General features: G+C 39.8%; 1 protein-coding gene across 2 annotated transcripts in view; it reads left to right on the top strand.

The window, feature by feature from the left end:
- Positions 1-20233, top strand: part of SMYD3 (SET and MYND domain containing 3) — a 419867-nt gene that overhangs the window by 392758 nt on the left and 6876 nt on the right. For both annotated transcript variants that reach the window (XM_042796047.1, XM_032989436.2), the window contains exon 11: positions 19846-19954. In XM_042796047.1, coding sequence (XP_042651981.1) covers positions 19846-19954 — 109 coding nt within the window. The remainder of the gene's footprint in view (positions 1-19845; positions 19955-20233) is intronic.

The raw sequence follows: 20233 nt of genomic DNA, 5'->3' as shown, positions 1-20233 counted from the left end.
AAACTGTGGTCCTTTGAGAATTGTGCTTTTAGTCTCTAGACATTTACTGCTACAGCATTTATTAAGTGCGATCACTGATGAAGTTTGCACATTCAACATAGTTAGAGGAGGAGGTTTGCAATTAGGTGGATTCTCTTTTTGGAAGTGTGTTGTTCCTATAACAGTGCACTGTCCTGAAGCTTCCCATATGTGTCAAAGATTAGTAAACTGCAAGCAAAATCAATCATTCTGTATCCCCATTTCAATCTGGAGGATCAAGGTGGGGCACAAATTGCCCCACAGTTAGGAGTCTGAGTCAACATGACAGAAAACTGAGCTCATGAGGTGATCTTGAATTATTAATGCTGGGGAATATTCAGCAGAGTGAGTTAGGTATTCTGACTTTCCTTCTCAAGGAGCCCTTGACTCTGCACTGCCTGTACTGGGAACCTGGGAAGATTGAGCTTCCTGTCCAGACATCTGAAGTTAGATGCCAGTGAGCTGACAGCGTGAACATACTGTTGGGATAAATCCTACTCTTACTGTCTTGTAAAGTCACGTTCAAGTATAGTAGCAGAAATTATTATCTGTTGTCTATTTAGAACCAACTGTAGGTAGCTCTGGAAAGGATTTAGACATACATAAGGCTGACAGAAGTCAACTAGGCAGATGCTTAAGCTCTTACTTTAAATGCTTTCCTGAATACAGATGGAATTAGTGCTCAGATGCTTAGGAGGTGGGGTGCAGTGTACAGTACAAAGAGATGAAATGACCTCAGGGCACAGACTGAAAGATAGATGAACAAAATCCAAAAATCCAGTGGCAGGGGTTACTAGAGGATTCCTAGGGTGGGAAGAGGTTCAAATTCTGCTTTCTTCAGGCACTGCAGAATACGTAATTTCCTAAGAGGGATTTAAATGAGGCAACAGTGATATTTTTGCAATTTGACACAAGAGAAAACATAAGGAGATACAGAGAAAAATGCCCAGAAATTAAATTAAAAAAAAAAAAAAAAAAAAAAAAGAAAGTTTTCTCAAATCTTATATCATTAATAGATCAGGTAGGTTCTGATAGGAGAAAATACAGTAGAATGCAAAGCCTGAATCCTGTAGTGCTTTTAGTGCAAATTCCCCGCCTGAAGTATCTATGACTTTTCTCCAGGAATTACGAGGAAAATTATTCCAGTAGATTTTCCTTTATTTTATCATTTACCATGGATCCAAGTAATTGAATACTTGTCAAAATTTGAAAAAAAAATGTTTTTTGTTGAATTCTAGGGATAAGTAGAGGTTCCAGATTTCAGGATTCTACCATCCTTAGAAATGATGACTAATACAGAAATGTAAAGGAATGCAGAAACCTGTAATTACTAAGAATCCATGAGTCCTAAATAATTGCCCATCAGGGATCAAATTCCAGCTTCTTATATAACGCAATTTAATCATGCATTTTAAAGTTTTATATTTATGTGAACAACACAGGTAATCGAAGGCTTGTGTATCTTGGAAGCTTAGTACAGTATTTGTACTGCCCTGCATTTCCTGACATAGAAATTAAATTTATTGAGTAGCACTAAAACCTCTTCCTTTAAAGGGAGCAAGAGAGAGAAACAGTCCTTTTCGTCAGAGAGTACCATCCATCTTCCTCTTTATGGCAGCTTAAATGAGAAAATTTAGTGCTGTGGCCGCAGTTGCTTGCACTTGCTTTGTGCGTGTAACCACTTTGTTTTGCTATGCGAAAGGGAAGAGTGACAAATACAATTGAGGTGACAGTGTCTGAGAATTTCAGTTTTGATTTGCTAACAACCTCCTTAATGTTCAGATTTCAGCTATCTTGACAGGTATATTCATGGAGGATGAAATTCACATACAGGCAGACAGCCCCGGGCTTATGCACCACATAAATCCTGTCTAAGCCTTTAAAATGTGCTTTAAGTGGACCTAATTGATGTACAGGACCTGTACTGGCCCTTATACACATGGGAGAGTTGCTCTCAGTTTTTAGGCTTGCAATAATTAACTGTTGTACTTTGCTTTAAAAATCTTTTATTCTTTTTGATCTGCTTCATTTTTTTCCTAGTGAACTGCTTTCACGCTACCTTCTGTTTAAACACAAGCAGAGTGGAATATTTGAGATTACAATATATATATTAGATGAAAACACAAATTAAATGTATATTGGAAAAGTCAGCATTCAATAAAAATTCAAATCAGCTATTTGGATCTGATTAGACTTTGTGTGATCTGTGCAGTATCCACATGGGGATTGTGCAGAAAATCCACTAAACAGGATTATGAGAAAGCACACATTCTGTAATAGACAAAATTCATCATATCCCTTAACAATTCTTAAGACATAGATGAAGACTAGAATTACTATAGCAACTGATTATGTTTGTTGGTACTTTAGTATTTGCTAGTACATTAAGCACGATATGCCATTTCTGATTAATACTTCATAATTTGTAATTATTGTGCTATCAATTTTGGATCAAAATGTAGCACAACCAGCTTATTAACCTAATAATGCAAAATGTATTCTTGTATCTAGTTTGCACATTTCCCCACTTCATCTAGTATCTGAAAGGATAAATCTTTTTTTTTTTTTTCTCCACATTAGCCAACTTTCTAGCTACCTCCTGTCCACTTAGAGCAAGTCACATAGAAAACATGAAATGTTATTCCGAAGAGAGGATAGTTACACAATCTTCATCATAGGATTTTATCTTTACATACATTTTGGCACAATGCTCTGAAGTAACATGGGCTTTTTTTTTGTTAAGCATACCATTTTTGTTTGACCAGTGCTTCTGCCTCAAGTGTAAATAACCCAAATAGATTTAAAATTGCTTTAATTGATCTTTTCAAATACCTGTGTTTTTCTCAATTTAATGCAGTATGGCCCAATTTACTTTGGAAACAAATCAAGCTAAATATGAAATAATTCTCCATAAGTTTTCAGTGACAATATCTACAACATAGCTGAAGTGATTACTTCAAATTCTGTCGTGGTTTGAGCCTGGTCAGCAACCAACCCCCGCAGCCGGTCAACCTCCCTTCCCCCTTCACACCTGGGAATGGGGCAGGGGATTAGAGGGGTGACGGGAGACTCGCAGGCTGAGATAGGAACAGTTTAATAATGGCAATAAAAAGAGAACAATGATGATGATAGAAAAAAAAAAAAAAAAGAAATATCTAAACAGGCAATGCACAGTGCAATTGCTCACCACCTGCTGACCAATCCCCAGCCCGTTCCCGGCCAGCGACCCCGAAATACCAAGATCCCGCAATCGCAATCCCGGAATCGAGAGAGCTCCTTCCCAACCACCCCTCCTTTATATAGTGAGCATGACGTTCCATGATATGGAATATTTCACTGGCCAGTTAGGGTCAGGTGCTGTGGCCGTGCTCCCTCCCTGCTCCCTGTGCCCTTGCACACGGGCAGGACATGGGGAGTCAGAGAGTCCTTGAAGTCTCGGTAGCAGCTGAAAACATCAGTGTGCTATCAGCATTCTTCCCATACCAAACCCAAAGCTAAATCCCAAACACAGCACTCATCTAGTCCCTGAAAAGGAATATTAACTCTATTTCAGCCCAAACTAGGACAAATTCACACCATTAATGCATTCAAATTAACCTTGAAAGTCTATAGGTAGACAAGCTGTCTAACTCTGGTATTATGCAGAAGAATTATATCTATGTAAGAACTGCAGTTATTTTCAAACTTCTCCTGAAAATCAGTGTGCTTGCCCACATATTATAAATGCTGAAAATCTGAAATTGTAATCCGAAAAGTGTTTCTATTGCGGTCGTAATTGCAGTCTACAATATTGCAGTCTAATCAAGTCAACTCAACGTTCATTGGGATAGTCCCACATACACTGGCAAGTATAGAACTGAGGTTTGACCAAACACGCTTTCTTTAAAGTATGTGTAAATTGTCTTTAATCTGTTACGATTTATTGACCTTATCTGTAAGGTAGATATTTGTTGGATTTAATGGAGTTTTAAATAAAGTGTTAAAATTAAATGTGATACAGTAATATACATACAGTGAGGTAGTCAATAACAATGCTGTGGGATGGTTACTGGGTGACAAGGACACACTGGGTGAGCTGCTCTACAGGTATTAAATGCCCAAATTGGTGTTAGTTTGTTCACTACTCCGATTTATGGAAGCTATTCTTCACGCAAATGGTCATCCATTGCTTTGAAAAACAAATATTTTGCTTGTAGAGTCATGCTACAAGAGCACTGACAATGGGAGTATGTGATAGAAGTAGTTCAGTACAGCGTACCAAGCTTATGCCTCAGGTTTGATACCCTACTCTACACAGGAGGCTTGTGATGCAATTAAGAAGTCGACTGTGGAGGTTAGCAACCTTGACAGGAGCCCTTTGCAGGCAAAGACACAGGAAAGATGTTCAGTGAAGAAGCCTCGGGGATGGGCATGGTTAAAAGCTAAAGGAGCCTTGGTGGTGGAGGGTTCAGAAGAGGCTTGGCTGTTCCTGAAACAAGAAGACAAGGCTGCCAAAAGAAGAGAGAAAAAGAAGAGATGAGTGTATGTGCTCTAAAGTGGAGCCAAAACAAGGCATTTCTGTACCCTGTAACCCAGGGATGTCTCCATTTATTGCTTCTCTGTTGAGGAGAAGGTAGCCTACTTCAACGGCTCTTTTCTGATATAAATACTACTCCACATGAAACTGGCTTAAAATGTTATGACTTGTGTGTTGTATAATATGGTATGACATACTGTATGAAATTACTTGATCTATGTGCTATCATGTAGGAATCCAAAAAATTGTGCTATGGTTATATTTAATCTGTCTGAGCTCATTTTTTTAAATGTTAAGGCAATCTGCATATCTGCACGCATTCATTTTAAATCTACTTATGTCATGGTGGAAACACTTTTACTACACAGTAGTGTTCATGCTGTCAGCATACTTCCGTGCACAGCAAAATTTTCCTCTTGGCTCATCTCTATTCATAAACAAATGTCATGGAGAAGTTAATACTCTGCAGTTTTAAAGAATCTACTGTATGATGCCTCAATGAAAAAAAATATGTAGTTTGCAAAACTTACTTACATGGTTTTCATTATTTGTACTTTATAGCAACATATAAATATCATCATTTACATGGGTAAACTATCCAGGCCTTCTCCTCTGTTCTAGCTAAATAACCCTGTGTTTGGAAGTAGGCTTCATTCTTACCTCTATTTTGGAAGTGCACTGTTAAAAAGACTGATAGCATCTAGAAATGCATAACTTTGGCTTTCCTTTTCAGGTAATTATTATCTTTTAACTGAAAATAAAATTTATACCAAAAAATTGCAATAGTAATCTAGGTGCTTTCTAAGGGGAAGGGATGTTAGATCTCAAAACCATGGCCTAAACACCAAATCAGTGGTCATTCAGCTTTAGGATGGGATCAAGAACATGCCTGGGAGAGGTAAAATGCACACGTAGCAAAGCTGCTGAGAGAAGTGAAAGCAGGAGCTCAGCCATCAACATGCCCACCCTGTTGCCTCTCCATAGAAGGTCTGGATCAGAGCAGCTCTAATGATTCAAGGCTAAGGATGGCAGTTGATGGTAGCACCAACCAAGTAAGGACTAGAACTGAGCCATATACCTTCTGATATGAAGGAACAACTCTCATCATCTGTTCATCTCATAAGGGAGAATGTAAAGCTCTGCTCTAAATATCAAGGACTGTGATAAGATATGTCATAGTTTTTGCCCAAGAAAGTCTGCAGGAAACCAGTAAGCAATTAAAAGAGCCCTTTTTAAGAACTGGCCTTTCTTGTGAGTCAAAGTTGCTGGTCCTTCAACAGAGTGTTATGAAAAAGCTGAGGAAGGAGGACCAAGAACATCACTTGATGTACCACCATGAGCAGAGAAAGAAAGAAGATACAGCTCCAAGGAAGACCATGAAGTCCTTTTTATTACAAAAGCTTGCAGTGCCATGATGTGCATCTGCAAGGTGGCTCCAGAAAAAATCTCAATTTTTCAGGGAGAGAAGCTGTCACCTAGCAGAGGCCTTTTTCTGCATTCTACTGAGATACATCTGGTCCAGCATGAAATACAAACTGGAAGTGATACAAAAATCCTCAGAATGGATGCTGTGAAAACCAAGAGATATCTAAGTCACATTTCAGAGAAATCACAAATTGGCAATCAAATGGTGAGGTCCCATTGTGGTACTTTGCAAAATCAGATGGAGCCATGACGTTTTGTTTTTGCTCGAGGCAAGTAAATGCCATTTTAGATTTTGATACCTGCCTTGTGCCATGGATTCATATTTAATAGCAAAGAATCAGTATGTGGTTTTCCTGTGCCTCACAAAAGATTATTGACAGATTTCTTTTCATGGCTGCCTCCTGTACCAATTTAGAAAGATGCCCTTTAGGCTGCAGGGATTAATGGACATATCACAGATCAGTGGGTAGTTTCCTGAGGCTTTATACACAGTACACCACTGCATGCCTTAACATGGAATTTTCAGTGTGTATAGGGAGTTTATTTTGAAAGAGCTGTTAGTGGTCTAACAGTTGCTTCAAAGATGTGTATCTTGCATGTAGCCCATCCAAATGAGCAATTGGCCTCCACAGGACATAGCACTTTGGTTATGTATAGGTAGACAGGACCCAGGAGTGGAAAAAATACAAAATGATGTGTAAGAAGATGGCAAGAAGAGGTTAGAAGGGGAAAAAAAAAGCAACAAAAAAAACCCCCAACTTGGTAGGATACAGAATAGTGGGGGGGTGGGGGGGGAGGGGGGGGGGAAAGTAAGGATAGAGAAACTAGAAAAGAAAGATACAAAAAATAGAAGAGGAAAATGGAGAAGAAAACAGGAGGCAAGTATCTGGGAAGAGGGAGAAAAGGGAATTTCTTATTACTGTTCAAAATAATTACTTGTGAGAGAGACCGGAGGTTCTGCCTCAGATGCAGCTGGTATGTGTAATGGGAAGCCAACAGTAAATATTATGCCAAAGGATTTTAACCAGCAAGGGGGTATAACCTCGGGGACAGGATGATATAGTAGTCAGGACCCATAGATCGGTTACCTTGGCAGCTCTGCTGCACTTGCACAACACCTTGCTGGAGGTCTTCCCAATGTGCTGGCTATTGTTTCTGAGCTAGAACTGTGAACCTTGTCTCACTGTGCAGAAATGGTCTGCTGGGAACTGTGGTCCAAGTATTAGAGAGTCTTTCTTTAGCTCAGTGGGACACAACTAACATTTGATAGAAAAAAATAGTACTTTATAGAGTCCACATGTGTTTCTTTCTCACATTTCCCCTCCTCCACTCATCCATAAATCAATGTGCTAATTGCCTCCACACAATTGGCTGAGAGAGAAATGTGGTTGCTCACTGTTTCGTAATTTTAGACAGCTACAATCCATTTATTCATGTGCTTTAGGCACGATAGCGCATTTGTAGCTCTTCCTTTGTGAGTGGTACCCTCAGTGAACAGGGCGCAAGGTAAACATCACATAATTTCAGAGGATTCCTGTCAGAAGTGTGCTGCACCGATGTGATGTCTAACCGCAGCCTCTAGGGAAAAGAAGTTGGACACGAAATGTCTAAGCCCCCACTGGTGCCTGAGCAAGTACCATTGTAAGGGCTGGATTGATCAGGTCTCTGTCAAGTAACTCCACAGAATTTCCTGTGCACCTTCCAGGGGATTTTTTGCTTGGTTTCATTTAGGTTTTTTTTTTTCCTGTTTGTTTTTTCTTCTGGTTTTCTGTGGCACATGGCCGTTTCCTTCAGCGTCATGTTCAGCCACTGTACCTGTGGTCTGGCCCAGAGAGGCAGCTGCCCTTCCATGGCTCTCCTCACAAGGGCTGATATCCCCACGATTGGAGAAAATGTTATCCTTCCAACAGACCCATCATGTATTTTAATGTAGTAGCCACTAAATGGGAGAAAAAGCAGCTAATTCTTTGGGAACTGAGTTGCTGTGTATCGTGCCCTGTATTTTCATTCTGGAAACCCTTTGTTTCTGTTTTTAGTCAAGAGATTTATTCAGTGAGTCCCTGAATGCATTGCACTTTAGCTTAAATGAATTGTTCATCCCTTATCTTGCCTATAGAAATACATCTTTGTCATGTCGAGATGCAAACCTCTAATAAACTAATCTAGAAATGAAATCCAAAACCTCATACTAAGGAAATTCAATGCTAAAGCCTATTGAAGAGTATCTTATATCCTCCTGTCTCACACATCTCTGAACAAGTTCTGAGTCGCTGGGCCACAAAACTATGGCTAGGTGTAATTTTGTAAAATCTCAGAATCTTTTAGAACAATGACATATGATTATAAAATGGTGGATTGAGATTACAAATAATTTTAAACCAAAATCTGGGCATAAAACTTTACTGTCACAGAAGACACTGTAGAAAGAAAACAACATTTCAACAAAGGTAAGACAACATTTTTTTTATCCAAAGTACTGTGCATTCTGAGCAACGTTCTGGAAACTTGGTTTTGATTCTGTGATACTGACATTAACATTGTTCTATACCTCTTAGAAGCATGGTGTTCCCTGTGCTAGCAAAAGGTGATATAGCCATGGCAGACTATGCCTCAGGCATTAAAATCAGTAGCGTTGTGCTGGTTTATATCAGTGGAAAGAGGCTTGAGATGTTCTGCTATCTGTAACATACATGTTGGATTTATCCACTGAGGACAGTAGCTCACAGACTAAACTAGCTACTGATACGAGATACTATGTAAAGCATGAAATCTTGAGAATTGCTTTACTTTATATGAACTGAAATATTCATTTCATGGATCTATTTCCAATTCAAGCAATCCTGTCTTGAAAATTTTTTACCCCCTGCCTGGTTCTGCCAAGGTACAAAAGTACTCATTAATCAAGGTGTACAGCAAACCTGGCTTTGCTTGAAAAATGCTTGCTCAGTGAACATGCTCCTTTCAATTACAAACAGAGAGTTCAAGCATGCCTTGGTCTTTTGAAGTGTTGCACACCATTTTCCATGCCATGAAGATGCATAGTGGTGTTACCTGAAAAAAATCTCTCCTTTATATTCAGCCAGCATTTCAGGCAGCACTTTAGAGCCTGGGAGAGATTATTGCTCATGATTGCTGTTCATAAAGTTCATAGCAGGTCTCCTTTTTTCTATAAAGAATGCTATTTCCCCCTCCCCTTTTATTCCAGATTGTTTTATTTCCTAGGAAACTCTGGAGCAATTTACATGCCTTTTGGGTCATGCAAGAAATTTTCTAGCCAGCTGAGTGACTGATTGGATGGAAGTTAAGTGTTCTCCGGTTCAGACAGATGGTCTTGTTTAGCTGTCACATTTTAACTGTGTAGTTTACCAAGGATTTGCAGTTCTCTTCAGAACTGGTTCTAATACTTTAAACTTCTACAGAATCTTCTTATTGGACTCTGAAAGCTCTTCACAATCATGACTGAGTTTAGCCCTCATATCAGCTCCACGGAATAGGTCAATATTCTCATCTTTAAGATGGAAAAGCTGGGACACGAAAGGTAAGTCTAGATGTCTAGGTGAGATATCTGACATCAGGCAATGGAGTCCCTGTTCAGACACGCCAGTAACAAGTTACACATAAGAATCTCAGTGAATTTTGCAACTGTTAATTCAGCTGTTATTGTTGCTATTATTGTTGACAGTAAGTATCCAAGAAGCACTAAAAACTGAAATGGAAGGGGGTAAAGCACAGGCCTGACAAATTCTGAAAAGTGACAACACTGTGGGTGAAAGCAAAAAAAGTTGTAAATAAGGTTCTTCTGGAAGGCAGCTTTGTGGCCAAAGATGAGGAAATGAGCCATCCAGATGTTGGCAGGACAGTGAGATTAGTATCATTAGGTTCAACAGCTACTCAACCAAATCGGAAGCGTGTACGCATTGAGCTGAATCAGCTGTCTGCTGTTGGGATGACAGCAAACCAGCAACTTGCTGGTGTGAAGATTGTGGGGAAAGGAGAGACCCCCGGTCTCACTTTTTCCTATAACCCACATATTGCTATTAACATGAAACTTTGATCGTGTAAGACTGTATTTTTGATAAAACAATATAATCTAAATGAAAGAAAATACCACAGAGCTAAATTTCAGTGAAGAATGTAATGGAGTATTAGAGTTACAGAGTTACTGTCATTCTGGTTGTTCATTTGCACAAAAATCATAAGGTGGATAAGAAACTGGGCAAGAAAGAGGCAGGTTTGGGCAGATATCAAAAAAAAGAGGGAGATTCCTATGAGTCTTTTTGCAGTCTTTTGCCTGTTCTAAACTGGAAACTTATCATTTGGAAATAGCAGACAGGGAAGAAGATTTGGTGATCACAGGGTGACTGTAACATGCCAAAAGATGTAGTCATGGAAGAAGAAAATACAAAACTAGACTTGGTTATCTATTTTCTTTTTGAACAAAAATCAGCTTCAGCTTGAGGTGCTGGATTGATGCTTCAGCTAGTGTCTGAGTGAGACAGAACACCTTTTTATTTGTTCTGAACCTGCCAGTTGTTGGTTTTGTCTGATATCATCAAGGTATTATGAGAGACAGTGATCATTCTTTATTAGCCTTTTCCATGCTACCTGTGATACTGTAGATCCATCAACAAGTCCTTCCACAATCATTTCTTTTGCAGGCTTATCCTATTCTATTTATAGCCTCCTTCACTGCACTGCCTCTAACTGTCCTCATCACCCCTGTATACACCTTTCTGCTGAACTCTTTTGAGAATCAGAAGTATGTGCAATACCCAAGATGTAGGGGTGTGGTGTATTTTTACAGCACTTTTCTATTTTCTTTTCCTAAAAATACCCTAATATTTGTTTTGCTTTTTTGATCATAATATTCACAGAGCTAATGTTTTCACAGAAATATCCATTATAACTCCAAGATCTATTTCCCAAATTATACAGCTTACTTCAGAACCCATCACTGTGTATATAAATGCCTACTAATACACTGTTCTATGTGTACAAAAAAAAAAAAAAAAATCATAACCCTCTAGTCCCCAGAAGTGGAAAATTACAGAAATCCAGCCAAAGAACATACTGCTTTGATTCTTTCCTGACCCACATCTGTCATGAGAAAAATGACTATGTCTCTCCAGATTTCATCCTCCCTGTCTGAAATTGGTATTTGTAATCATCTCTTTAAAGAGAGAGTCATTGCACTGCACCTGACAGTTTCTCTGAGAATTATCTGGAGATGCCATGGAAAAGGTAACAGGAAAGTTAGATACTATTGCTTAAACCAGTGACCTAATTCACATGTTATCCATCTTTTGTATTACAACAGACTTCTGAGATGATCTGAGATACTGGTGAGTGGAGAGAAGACATTTTACCCTGAAGATGTGCACACAGAGTTGCACGACCTCTCAAGTTTACTGACACTAGTAGCAATTAGATGTGTGTGGCTCTGATCCTGTGGGGACTCATATCACAGCAGAGGTATTCTGTCAGAGGAAAGTTACATGCAACTCGCATAAGGAATCCAGAAGTGCTTTTCCTTTTCCTGTCACTCTCTGGTTCTGTGGCTGAAGAAGAGAGATCATGCAAACCTGTGGATCTGTGATCTGCTCTAAGAAAACTGGAGGCTAAACTTGCGTTTCTTGTATCTGCAGCCAGTCTTGTAGTTGTATTCTCAGCTATATGAGATGCAGAAGGTGGACCATTTTTCTTAACAACAACGGCTAGTCATAGGTTCACTTCTGGATGAGGAGGTGACACCAAGGCCTTTGTCATGAATTACAGTGTCTCTAGTGTACATTTTCCTTATGTATTTTACTTCTCTTCCCATGCGTGTTTTCTTTAACTAGCTTTTCCATTCTTTCTCTGCTGTCTTTCCTGAGCTTACTGTGTTTTCTGGCATTCTTTCATTATACTCTACATGGCTTCTAAAATCTTTTTATAAATCCTTTGAACTAAACTACTGACCTTAATCTCTTACTCTTCTGGTTGTGCAAGGAGAGAGACAGTATGTTCCTTCCTGCCATGACAGTCCATCCTACCATCTTTAGCTGTAAAGATGGTGAACTCGTTACAAAAAAAAAACAAGAGCTACAATATGTTTTGAAGATCAGCCAGGACACAGGGGCAATCTATGTACAACCTTTTCCTACTTCCATCCCAGATTGAGCACTCTTTCTTTCCTTAACATCTCTTCTCACCAGAAGAAGACAGGACATTTGACATGGACAGCTCAAACAGACAGTGTCAGCACTTTAAGCGGATGGGTTAGGCAGATCGAGAACCAAGATGAAAATTGCAGTTTATACCGCTTCATCATCCCTTGAAGTTATCATTCAAATCTTGGCAGAGCCAACATCTGGAACAATATCCATTTTAATGTGACATAAATTATCACCATAAGGAATACGGCAGAATGATCAGCAGCCAGAGAGAAATGATTTCTGAGATGGATAGCTAACATTTCTTGAGAATTCAGTCGATTAAGAAGTGCCATTGCTTATTTGGTCACATCAGTTAAATTACTGAAACAAATAGTAATGGAACAGTATGAGATGCAGATGTGATGAAAAATATTTTGAGCCATAATTTCACAGATCTAAATCCTGAAATGTTTCCAGAGGCATTTGTCTCACTGAAATAACAAGGCATTTCTTGAGTGAGGACAGACTTAGAAGAAAAAAAAAAAAAACTCAGAAAAATAAATGAGCAGTCTGGCACAAAAGTTTCAAAAGTTTCTAAACTAAGGTTATTGTCTCTACATTTCATTTGTAAAATACAGCAAGCCTGTTAAGCCTATAAAGCTACATTTACTTTTATTTAGAGTGGCAGAACCAGACACGTAGGCAGGACAGCATAGATACAAGAACCGGGCTCTGCATGAACCAAAAAGCATCCTAAAGTTACAATGAGATAGATCTAGGTTCAACTCTTGACTTTCAGAGGGATTTTCTCTTGTAACACTGGAAAAAACACTTTCTTTGCCTGGGCATCCATCTCATATCTGCCATGCTGTGATCTTTAGTGCGTAGTATGATGAGGCTCGTATGTGAGTTGTGGTTGCTGGTGAAAATTTCAATACTGGGGATAAAGACAGCATTAATACAGATAGAGAGAACATGTAAATTAGTCTTCAGAAATGTACAGCCAGGACATACTGTAAGAGTATGGAGACTTCAGAATGAACTGTTATCAGAGGTGTTAGGTCTACACATCTCTACTGATACCAGGCCCCAGTTGGGGGGGTAATTAATAGTTTTATGTAATAGTGACAGAAAGTAACTTTTCCTGCTTTAGTTTGTAAGAGGTTTTCTGGCATAAATCTACTACTACTACTACTACTACTACTACTACTACTACTACTACTAATAATAATAATAATAATAATAATAATAATAATAATAATAATAATAATAATAATAATAATAATAATAATCTCATCACTGGCAAAGCTTTTCTGTAATGCTTTAGAGATGAGCACTAGCAGCTACTTCCAAGAAAACCTCCCTGCTAGTGTTAAGGAGCCGATCCCAAAATCCAAATGAGAGAGGTCAAATCTGGGGAAGAATAGAAAAGAGTGATTCCATCATTAAACTGTTCGCTCACATTTTGATCGTTTCCACAAGACACTGTGGTGGGGAGATAAACTGGACAATAAACATTTCAGGGCAGCTGGAGTATATCAGGTCTGCCACAGGTAAAGGATTTAGTCTGCTACTCCAAAAATTACATGAATGCTGCAGAAAGTATAAGTGGAGTTGTAAGGTACTGAACTGATTTAAAATTATCTGATCATCCATGGTAAATAGGAAGTTGTTAAGAGAAGAAAAGAAAGAGGGAGAGAGAGAAAGAGAAGCCAGAAAGAATAACAGGTTAACACCATTATTATTCCAAGAAAAAAACACATTATTAACATGAAATCAAGGCCAGTTTTCTTTTGGAAGGCTTTCACAGGGAATCCTAAAGATTATACATAGGTTAATATAAGATATAATGCCCTTAGAAATTTTACAATTCCAACTAGACTTCTAATACTTAGCATGCAAAACAGAGTCACACTTAGTCCAGTATCGATAACACATTTCTACTTCCTCCAAAAATAACCCTGTAACGTTGTTCCACCCCAGACAAAACTCTTGCACAGGGCTCGTGCTTATTAAAAAAATACTAATATTTCAAAAATTATGTATAAATCTGCTTAAGATTATTTCCTGTAAATAGAGCATTGTTTGTTAAGCACTATTTCAGCCTCAAATTGCTGGTTTTGGAGCAGGAATTGCTAGGTGAAATTCTGTGTAGGAGATCAGACTGAGCAGCTACAGCACCCTAGGTGTTAAGATCTGTAAGCTCCTAAATGAGCGCAGTTAGTTTACCTGCCTTATGATCCTGAGGCATATGTTTTCTTTGACTATTCATAAAATAACTGGTTCATCCCAGGAAATGTTGATAGATACTGAATGTTTCGTACTTTTTAGCACAAATAATAATTTGTCCTTAAATTTACCCAAAAAATATTTATCGTAATTCTCATATTTATAACCCGTTCTTAAACCCAGCTAAGGAGTAGCAATAATATCATGTGAATTAGATGACCAACCTCACATCACTGAATAATGAAAAAACAAATAGCCGGACCACATATAAATAATTCCTAGGCTGCAGTTCAGTGAACAGTTTTAATGAATGTACTCAAATAATGAGCGCTCAGAAATCAAGTCAGAGAAAGAAGAGAAGGTTGAACTTACTGGGTGCTATATTTGTGGTGAACATTTCCACCGGCTGTAGCCAGTATGTTTCTGTCATGAGGCTGACGCTGTCCTCTTTGCATTCTACTCACCACCTTTGCTGAAGCCCAGGAGCCTCTTCTTAATTCCTTCTCTGTTGCTGGGGCTCCTAAAACTGCTTTATGTTTTTTATGCTGTCATATTTACTTGCACTAAAAGGCACTGCAAACCAATTTACAGTTATGTATAGCATCGCTTTTTACATGTCAATATATTAAAGAGCCTTGTAACATTTCCATTTTAAACCCTTATTTCAGGTTTTATAAATCCTGCCTGTCTTCTAATTACATCAGGCTGAAGACAACAGTGTCAATGTTAACCCTACAGACTGATTTACCAGGAATGGTGGGCATCTATTTATTTTAAAATATGAGGCAGCAGAAAAGACAGTGATTTTGCAAAGTCTCTTTTCTTAATACTAGGCTTTAATTCACAAGAGAACACAAAAGATCTGATTATTTACCCTATAATGGGTGATAAGTTGAGTGGAATTAATGGAACTACAGTATTAAGAAGTAGAAGGAACTGGCTAAAATTTGTCAAGGGTTGTCTTTTTTACATTGTCCTTTACATGAGAACACAAGAGATTGCTTGGAGAGATTCAGAGCTACTATATAGAATGAAGAAAACAATTTTTTTCTTTAGCAAGTATATGATCAGTAACTGCTCTGGGGTTAATCAAGGCAAACATTGTGGGTGAATTGCAAACAGGAGCTATCACTTTCACAGTGTATTAAAAGCATCTACTGCTTTACAGAGTATGGGACATCTCTTTGCCTAGTGAAAATTGGTATCCTTGTATTTTGTGAATGAAATGCAGGAACTGCTGGTGCCTCGAACAGTGAAACACTGGTGCAAGCTACCTGGAAACTGGAAAACAGCTTTCATTTGACATTTTGAACAGTAAGCTAGACAGTGCCTTCTTTTTGCCTCACTGTTCACCTATGATGTCTCCCAGGCACATCCCAGAATAAGGGCTGAGCCAGGGATTACCTGGGAGAGTGTAACCCCTACAACCCCATCAGACCCGATGGCTACCTCCAGCAAAGGCGTTGAGAGAGCTGGCCAACTTGCTCACTGTTATCTTTTCAAGGTGAAGAAGATCAGGGAGTTAACACACAACTTAGGATGTTACAATTCGGGTGAGTAGAGAGCTAGATAGGTGAAAAATTGGGTGGGTAGCGGGTTGAGAGGACACGGCTGTTGGGTCATACCCTGTTTGGATGCCAGTAACAGTGGGGTACTGCGGGGGGTCTATCCTGTTTAACATCTTTATCAATGGCCTGAAGAAGGCCACAAGGCGCTTCCATGGGGTTTGCAGATGACACCAAACTGGGGGGACCAGTTGCTAGGTAGGAGGTCAGGCTGGAGGGACAGGCCAGCATGGATGCTGTTGGTCATAGATGGGGACAAATCTGTGCTGCCTTATATGAAAAGAGGATGTGATACAAAATGTACAGATCTTTCTAAACCTCCTCCAGGTCTCTTCTTTGCAGTGCAGCTTTAGTTGCTAGTTGTTGTATTCTGTTTAATCTCTTTTTGCAAGTGAGGTACTGGGCATTGGCCAGTGCCAAGGGCCAGGAAACGTCACTTCACAGGACTATCTTTATTTCAGCTTTCAATATGTTACAGTTCCCCTGTACAAAATGTACAGATCTTTCTAAACCTCCTCCAGGTCTCTTCTTTGCAGTGCAGCTTTAGTTGCTAGTTGTTGTATTCTGTTTAATCTCTTTTTGCAAGTGAGGTACTGGGCATTGGCCAGTGCCAAGGGCCAGGAAACGTCACTTCACAGGACTATCTTTATTTCAGCTTTCAATATGTTACAGTTCCCCTTCTTGTCCCTCAGGCCCTGGTAAATCTCATAAAATCCTTTTCAGATTGAAATCCTACTCTTCCCAAGCTGTAGCATGTTTTACAGCATGTATTTCTCTATAGTTGTCTTAGTCTCTTGTTGACAGTCTTTAGGTACCAGTTCCTTGGCTGGTAAATATCTTCCTTATTCTTAAATTTATCCACTTTGTTTTGTTCAGAGCAATGTGTAGGGATAATAAATTGGCTCACAAGTACCTGACACTGCTTCTTAGTTCTTTCTGCCATGCCAGTTTTTCATAATACTGAATCCTAGGGATGCCTGGAAGAAGCCAGAAGCATTTTTTCCCACTTAAATGTCTCCCAGAAGAGCTGCAAGCTGTATGGATTTCTCTAGTAAACTCACTCAATGGATGTGCTTCCATAAAAGGTTTTCCAATAATTTAATAGATTTATTCCAGAATATGATAATAAACAGTTGTTTCAAATGTCAATTTTAAGGCTTGCAAAATCTAACTATGTACATGCATAAGATCAGAGCATAAATCAGCTCAGCAAAACAGCTTTGTAAATATTTATGAGCACGGGGCTCTTTGTTTCACAATTTCTCCTTCTGTGTCCTCATCTTAAATTTTCACTTGCTTTAGTTTATGGCTGGTAGTCTAGGCTGGGTATCTGACACTGCTAAATCGCCACCTGTGTTCTCTGCTGTTGCATATACCACAATCCTAAATCTTTATTGACTGCAGGTGTATGTATAAACTATAGAAAGAAACCTGTTCGCATGGAGGGGCAGATTTTGAATTCTGATGTGCCGGTGTGAAGTTTAGCAGGCACCGTGCTGCTGAACTAAATCAGAGTCTGGATTTGTCTACGTGAGCTGCCATGCCTGTGGTGGCTGCAGACGAGGCAGGACCCGAGTTCCCTGTTTGTGTTGGTATTTTGGATGGGGCTGGTTATTCATGAAGGAGAGGAAAAGGAGAGTCATTAAAAAGGTGATTGAAAGGATGAAAGGTAAAGGTGTAGAATGAAGGAGAAGTGAAGAGGGCATGGAGGAACAGTGGGAAAAGAATCAGAGCTGTCAGGATACAGCAGAGACAGTCTAGTGGGGACTGCAAAGATGAGTTATCATCTCATGCGAAAGTCTTTGCCTCTCTGCCTCCTTCTCCTGTGGCTGTGATCCTTGTCCCAGGCTTCCTGGCATTTTGGTGGCCCAGAGGAGAAGAAATGACCTTTTTACTCTTTTGCAGCAGTCACAGGTGAGGGCAGAAGTACACAATCATATAGGCATCTCTTTTTTTGCAATTTCACAAAGTTGTGCATGTGCTCACTACTCCTGTTTGTACCATGTTAGCACTGCAGCTTCTATTACTCTTCACTAATTCACACCAAAATCTCTGACTTAGTTGGATTTTCTCCCTATTTAACTAGTACCAGATAACACCATGTTAATTGATATAATAACCAAAACCAAAATCTAAAAATAGACCTCCTGATGATTTTCAAGGGTTTGCTTAACCAGATTCTTGAAGATCCAGGGTGGTCAGTTTGGACTGAGATAAGTGCTATAATTTTTCTTCTCTCTTGTCTGCTGGCTCTCTAACCTTTTTGAACTGCAACCCAGAAGGGGTCTGAACAGGTGGTGCTTGTTGCAATTCAGGGTAGATTATTCTCATTGAGGAGTTGGTTTCTGCTGCTTCGTGAGAGGCTTTGGCAGATCAAGAGCTGTGCCTCCTGAGATCCTGACAGGCGTGCTTGCCATGTGTTTCTGTATGTTTTCACTGAAACTGCGTGGGATCGGCAGTAAAGGGGGAGTTGGGTGTGAAAATATTTTCCACGATGTTTACACATCTTCATCTGAGATTTGTAAGGGCAGCCAGATACACAGCCAATTAAACAATTACGTGTTTGCATTAATCATGTTTGCATTTTCATTAGTGAGAAATAATGGAGAAAGATAACTCGTTCATTTGCATGCAGACTTATCAGAAGAATCCTTTACAATGTACAAATTTACATCATTTCATGTTTTAGCATGCATTTAATCATACTCATGCAGATGTAAGTGTCTTTCTGACTGCAGTGGTATCATTCATTAGCAATTCCCCTGAAGTCTGATGAACATAGGTTTGGCGTAAACACAAGAAAAAAATCAAAGAGTAGATTTTTGGAAGCTTATCGGCTCTTCTTCCTGAAGTTGTGACAATTTTGGGGGGTTCATTTTAGATGCTTCTCAAGCACACCACTGGTGTACTTGATGAAATAAAATGCTTTTTCATCAAATAGGGCGTTTGTCTTCAGTGAGTCACGCTTAAGTTTTTTGTTGCTTCATTTGTAGTGTTAGTCAAAAAAGATCTAAAATCTTTTGCAGGTGACTTACTTAACATCCAGGTGTGCCCCTCCACCTCGTGTTTCCTGCTGATCAGTTCCAGTCGAGTCTTGTCCACGGCTTTCTGCAGCCCCCAGATTGCTCTTCCGAGGTGCCATGCTCTCCACATCCAGGACACAGGGCTGGGCTGAGGGCCACATCCAGGGCACAGGTGTTGTGAGCCAAGAGCCAGTGGGATTTGGAAATGCAGAGTGGCCACCATGAAAACAGGCATAGTTCAGTACCATGTCGAGAGGAATTAATGATGACATTGACCTCCATCTACTTCCCAGAAAAAAAAAGACCATAGTTCTGTTTTTATTAGCTCCAGTGAGGTTGATGGAAAACCTCTGCTTCTGTGAAATTAATTAAGAACAGGAGTGTATCCTCACACTGGAAGATGCCTTGTCCAGATCCACAAGCCGAGTCTGAGATGTTTCCTTGAATGTGCAGCACCAGGTTTTTCGGCAACAGGGAGCAGCAGGCAAACCCTCAGAAATGGTCGCCCCGATGCTACGTACCTGCTTTCCCTGCAGTCCTTCTCCTTCATCTTGGAGGATCCAGGACTGGGTTCTGTGCTGAATCTTCCTTTTAAAATTATACCTCTCCTGAGGCCTGAGATTGCGAACAACCTCTGTTTGCGACGCTAAGTACAGTAAATGCTATTGTATTATCCAACGGTAGCGAATTAAATAATCCCACACCCGTCACTTTCTAACAGGATAATGTTAAAGGCATTCCTCTGAGACAGAGAGTAATAATTTGCTAATTCCCCTCAGTATTTCATGCTTCTCAGTAGTGCAGCTAATTTTCTCTGAGTACCTTATTAACATTCACAATGACTTTGCAGTCCCACCCTAATAGCTCTCCGCAGAGGCAGTGACTGTGAAGGTGAGAGCTGGCAGTGACACATTTTTCCTCCTTTTTCTCTGCAGACTCTATTATCCGGGTTTCCATCCACTGAGGGCTGTCCAGCTGATGCGAGTGGGCAAACTGCAGTACACTCAAGACATGTTTCCTCAAGCACTGGAGACCTTAAAACAGGTCAGTGTTGGGAACTGTTTCTTCTCTGTCCCCCTCCCTTCCCCGAAACCTGCCGTGTGCCACCCCCCCCCCCCCCCCCCTTCTGCTCTGACAACACCTTGTGCCTTTGGTAGGGTCCTCACAGCTTTTTCCATCAGTGGTTTCCTCAGGCTGCATCTGAGTGTGGCGATGGGTCACACTCGTGTTTCAGGCACTGACTTCCTCCAGTATCAGTCACTGCTAATTACAGTTTGATAGCTCAGAGGTGCCTGGATGAAAAATTACTATTAGATCTGAAGA

This window comes from Tyto alba, unplaced genomic scaffold, assembly GCF_018691265.1.
Source record: "Tyto alba isolate M040663 unplaced genomic scaffold, T.alba_DEE_v4.0 Super-Scaffold_22, whole genome shotgun sequence".
NCBI classification, from domain to species: Eukaryota; Metazoa; Chordata; class Aves; order Strigiformes; family Tytonidae; genus Tyto; species Tyto alba.
The sequence above is the reverse complement of the archived record's forward strand: the minus strand, read 5'-3'. Positions and strand labels throughout refer to the sequence as shown.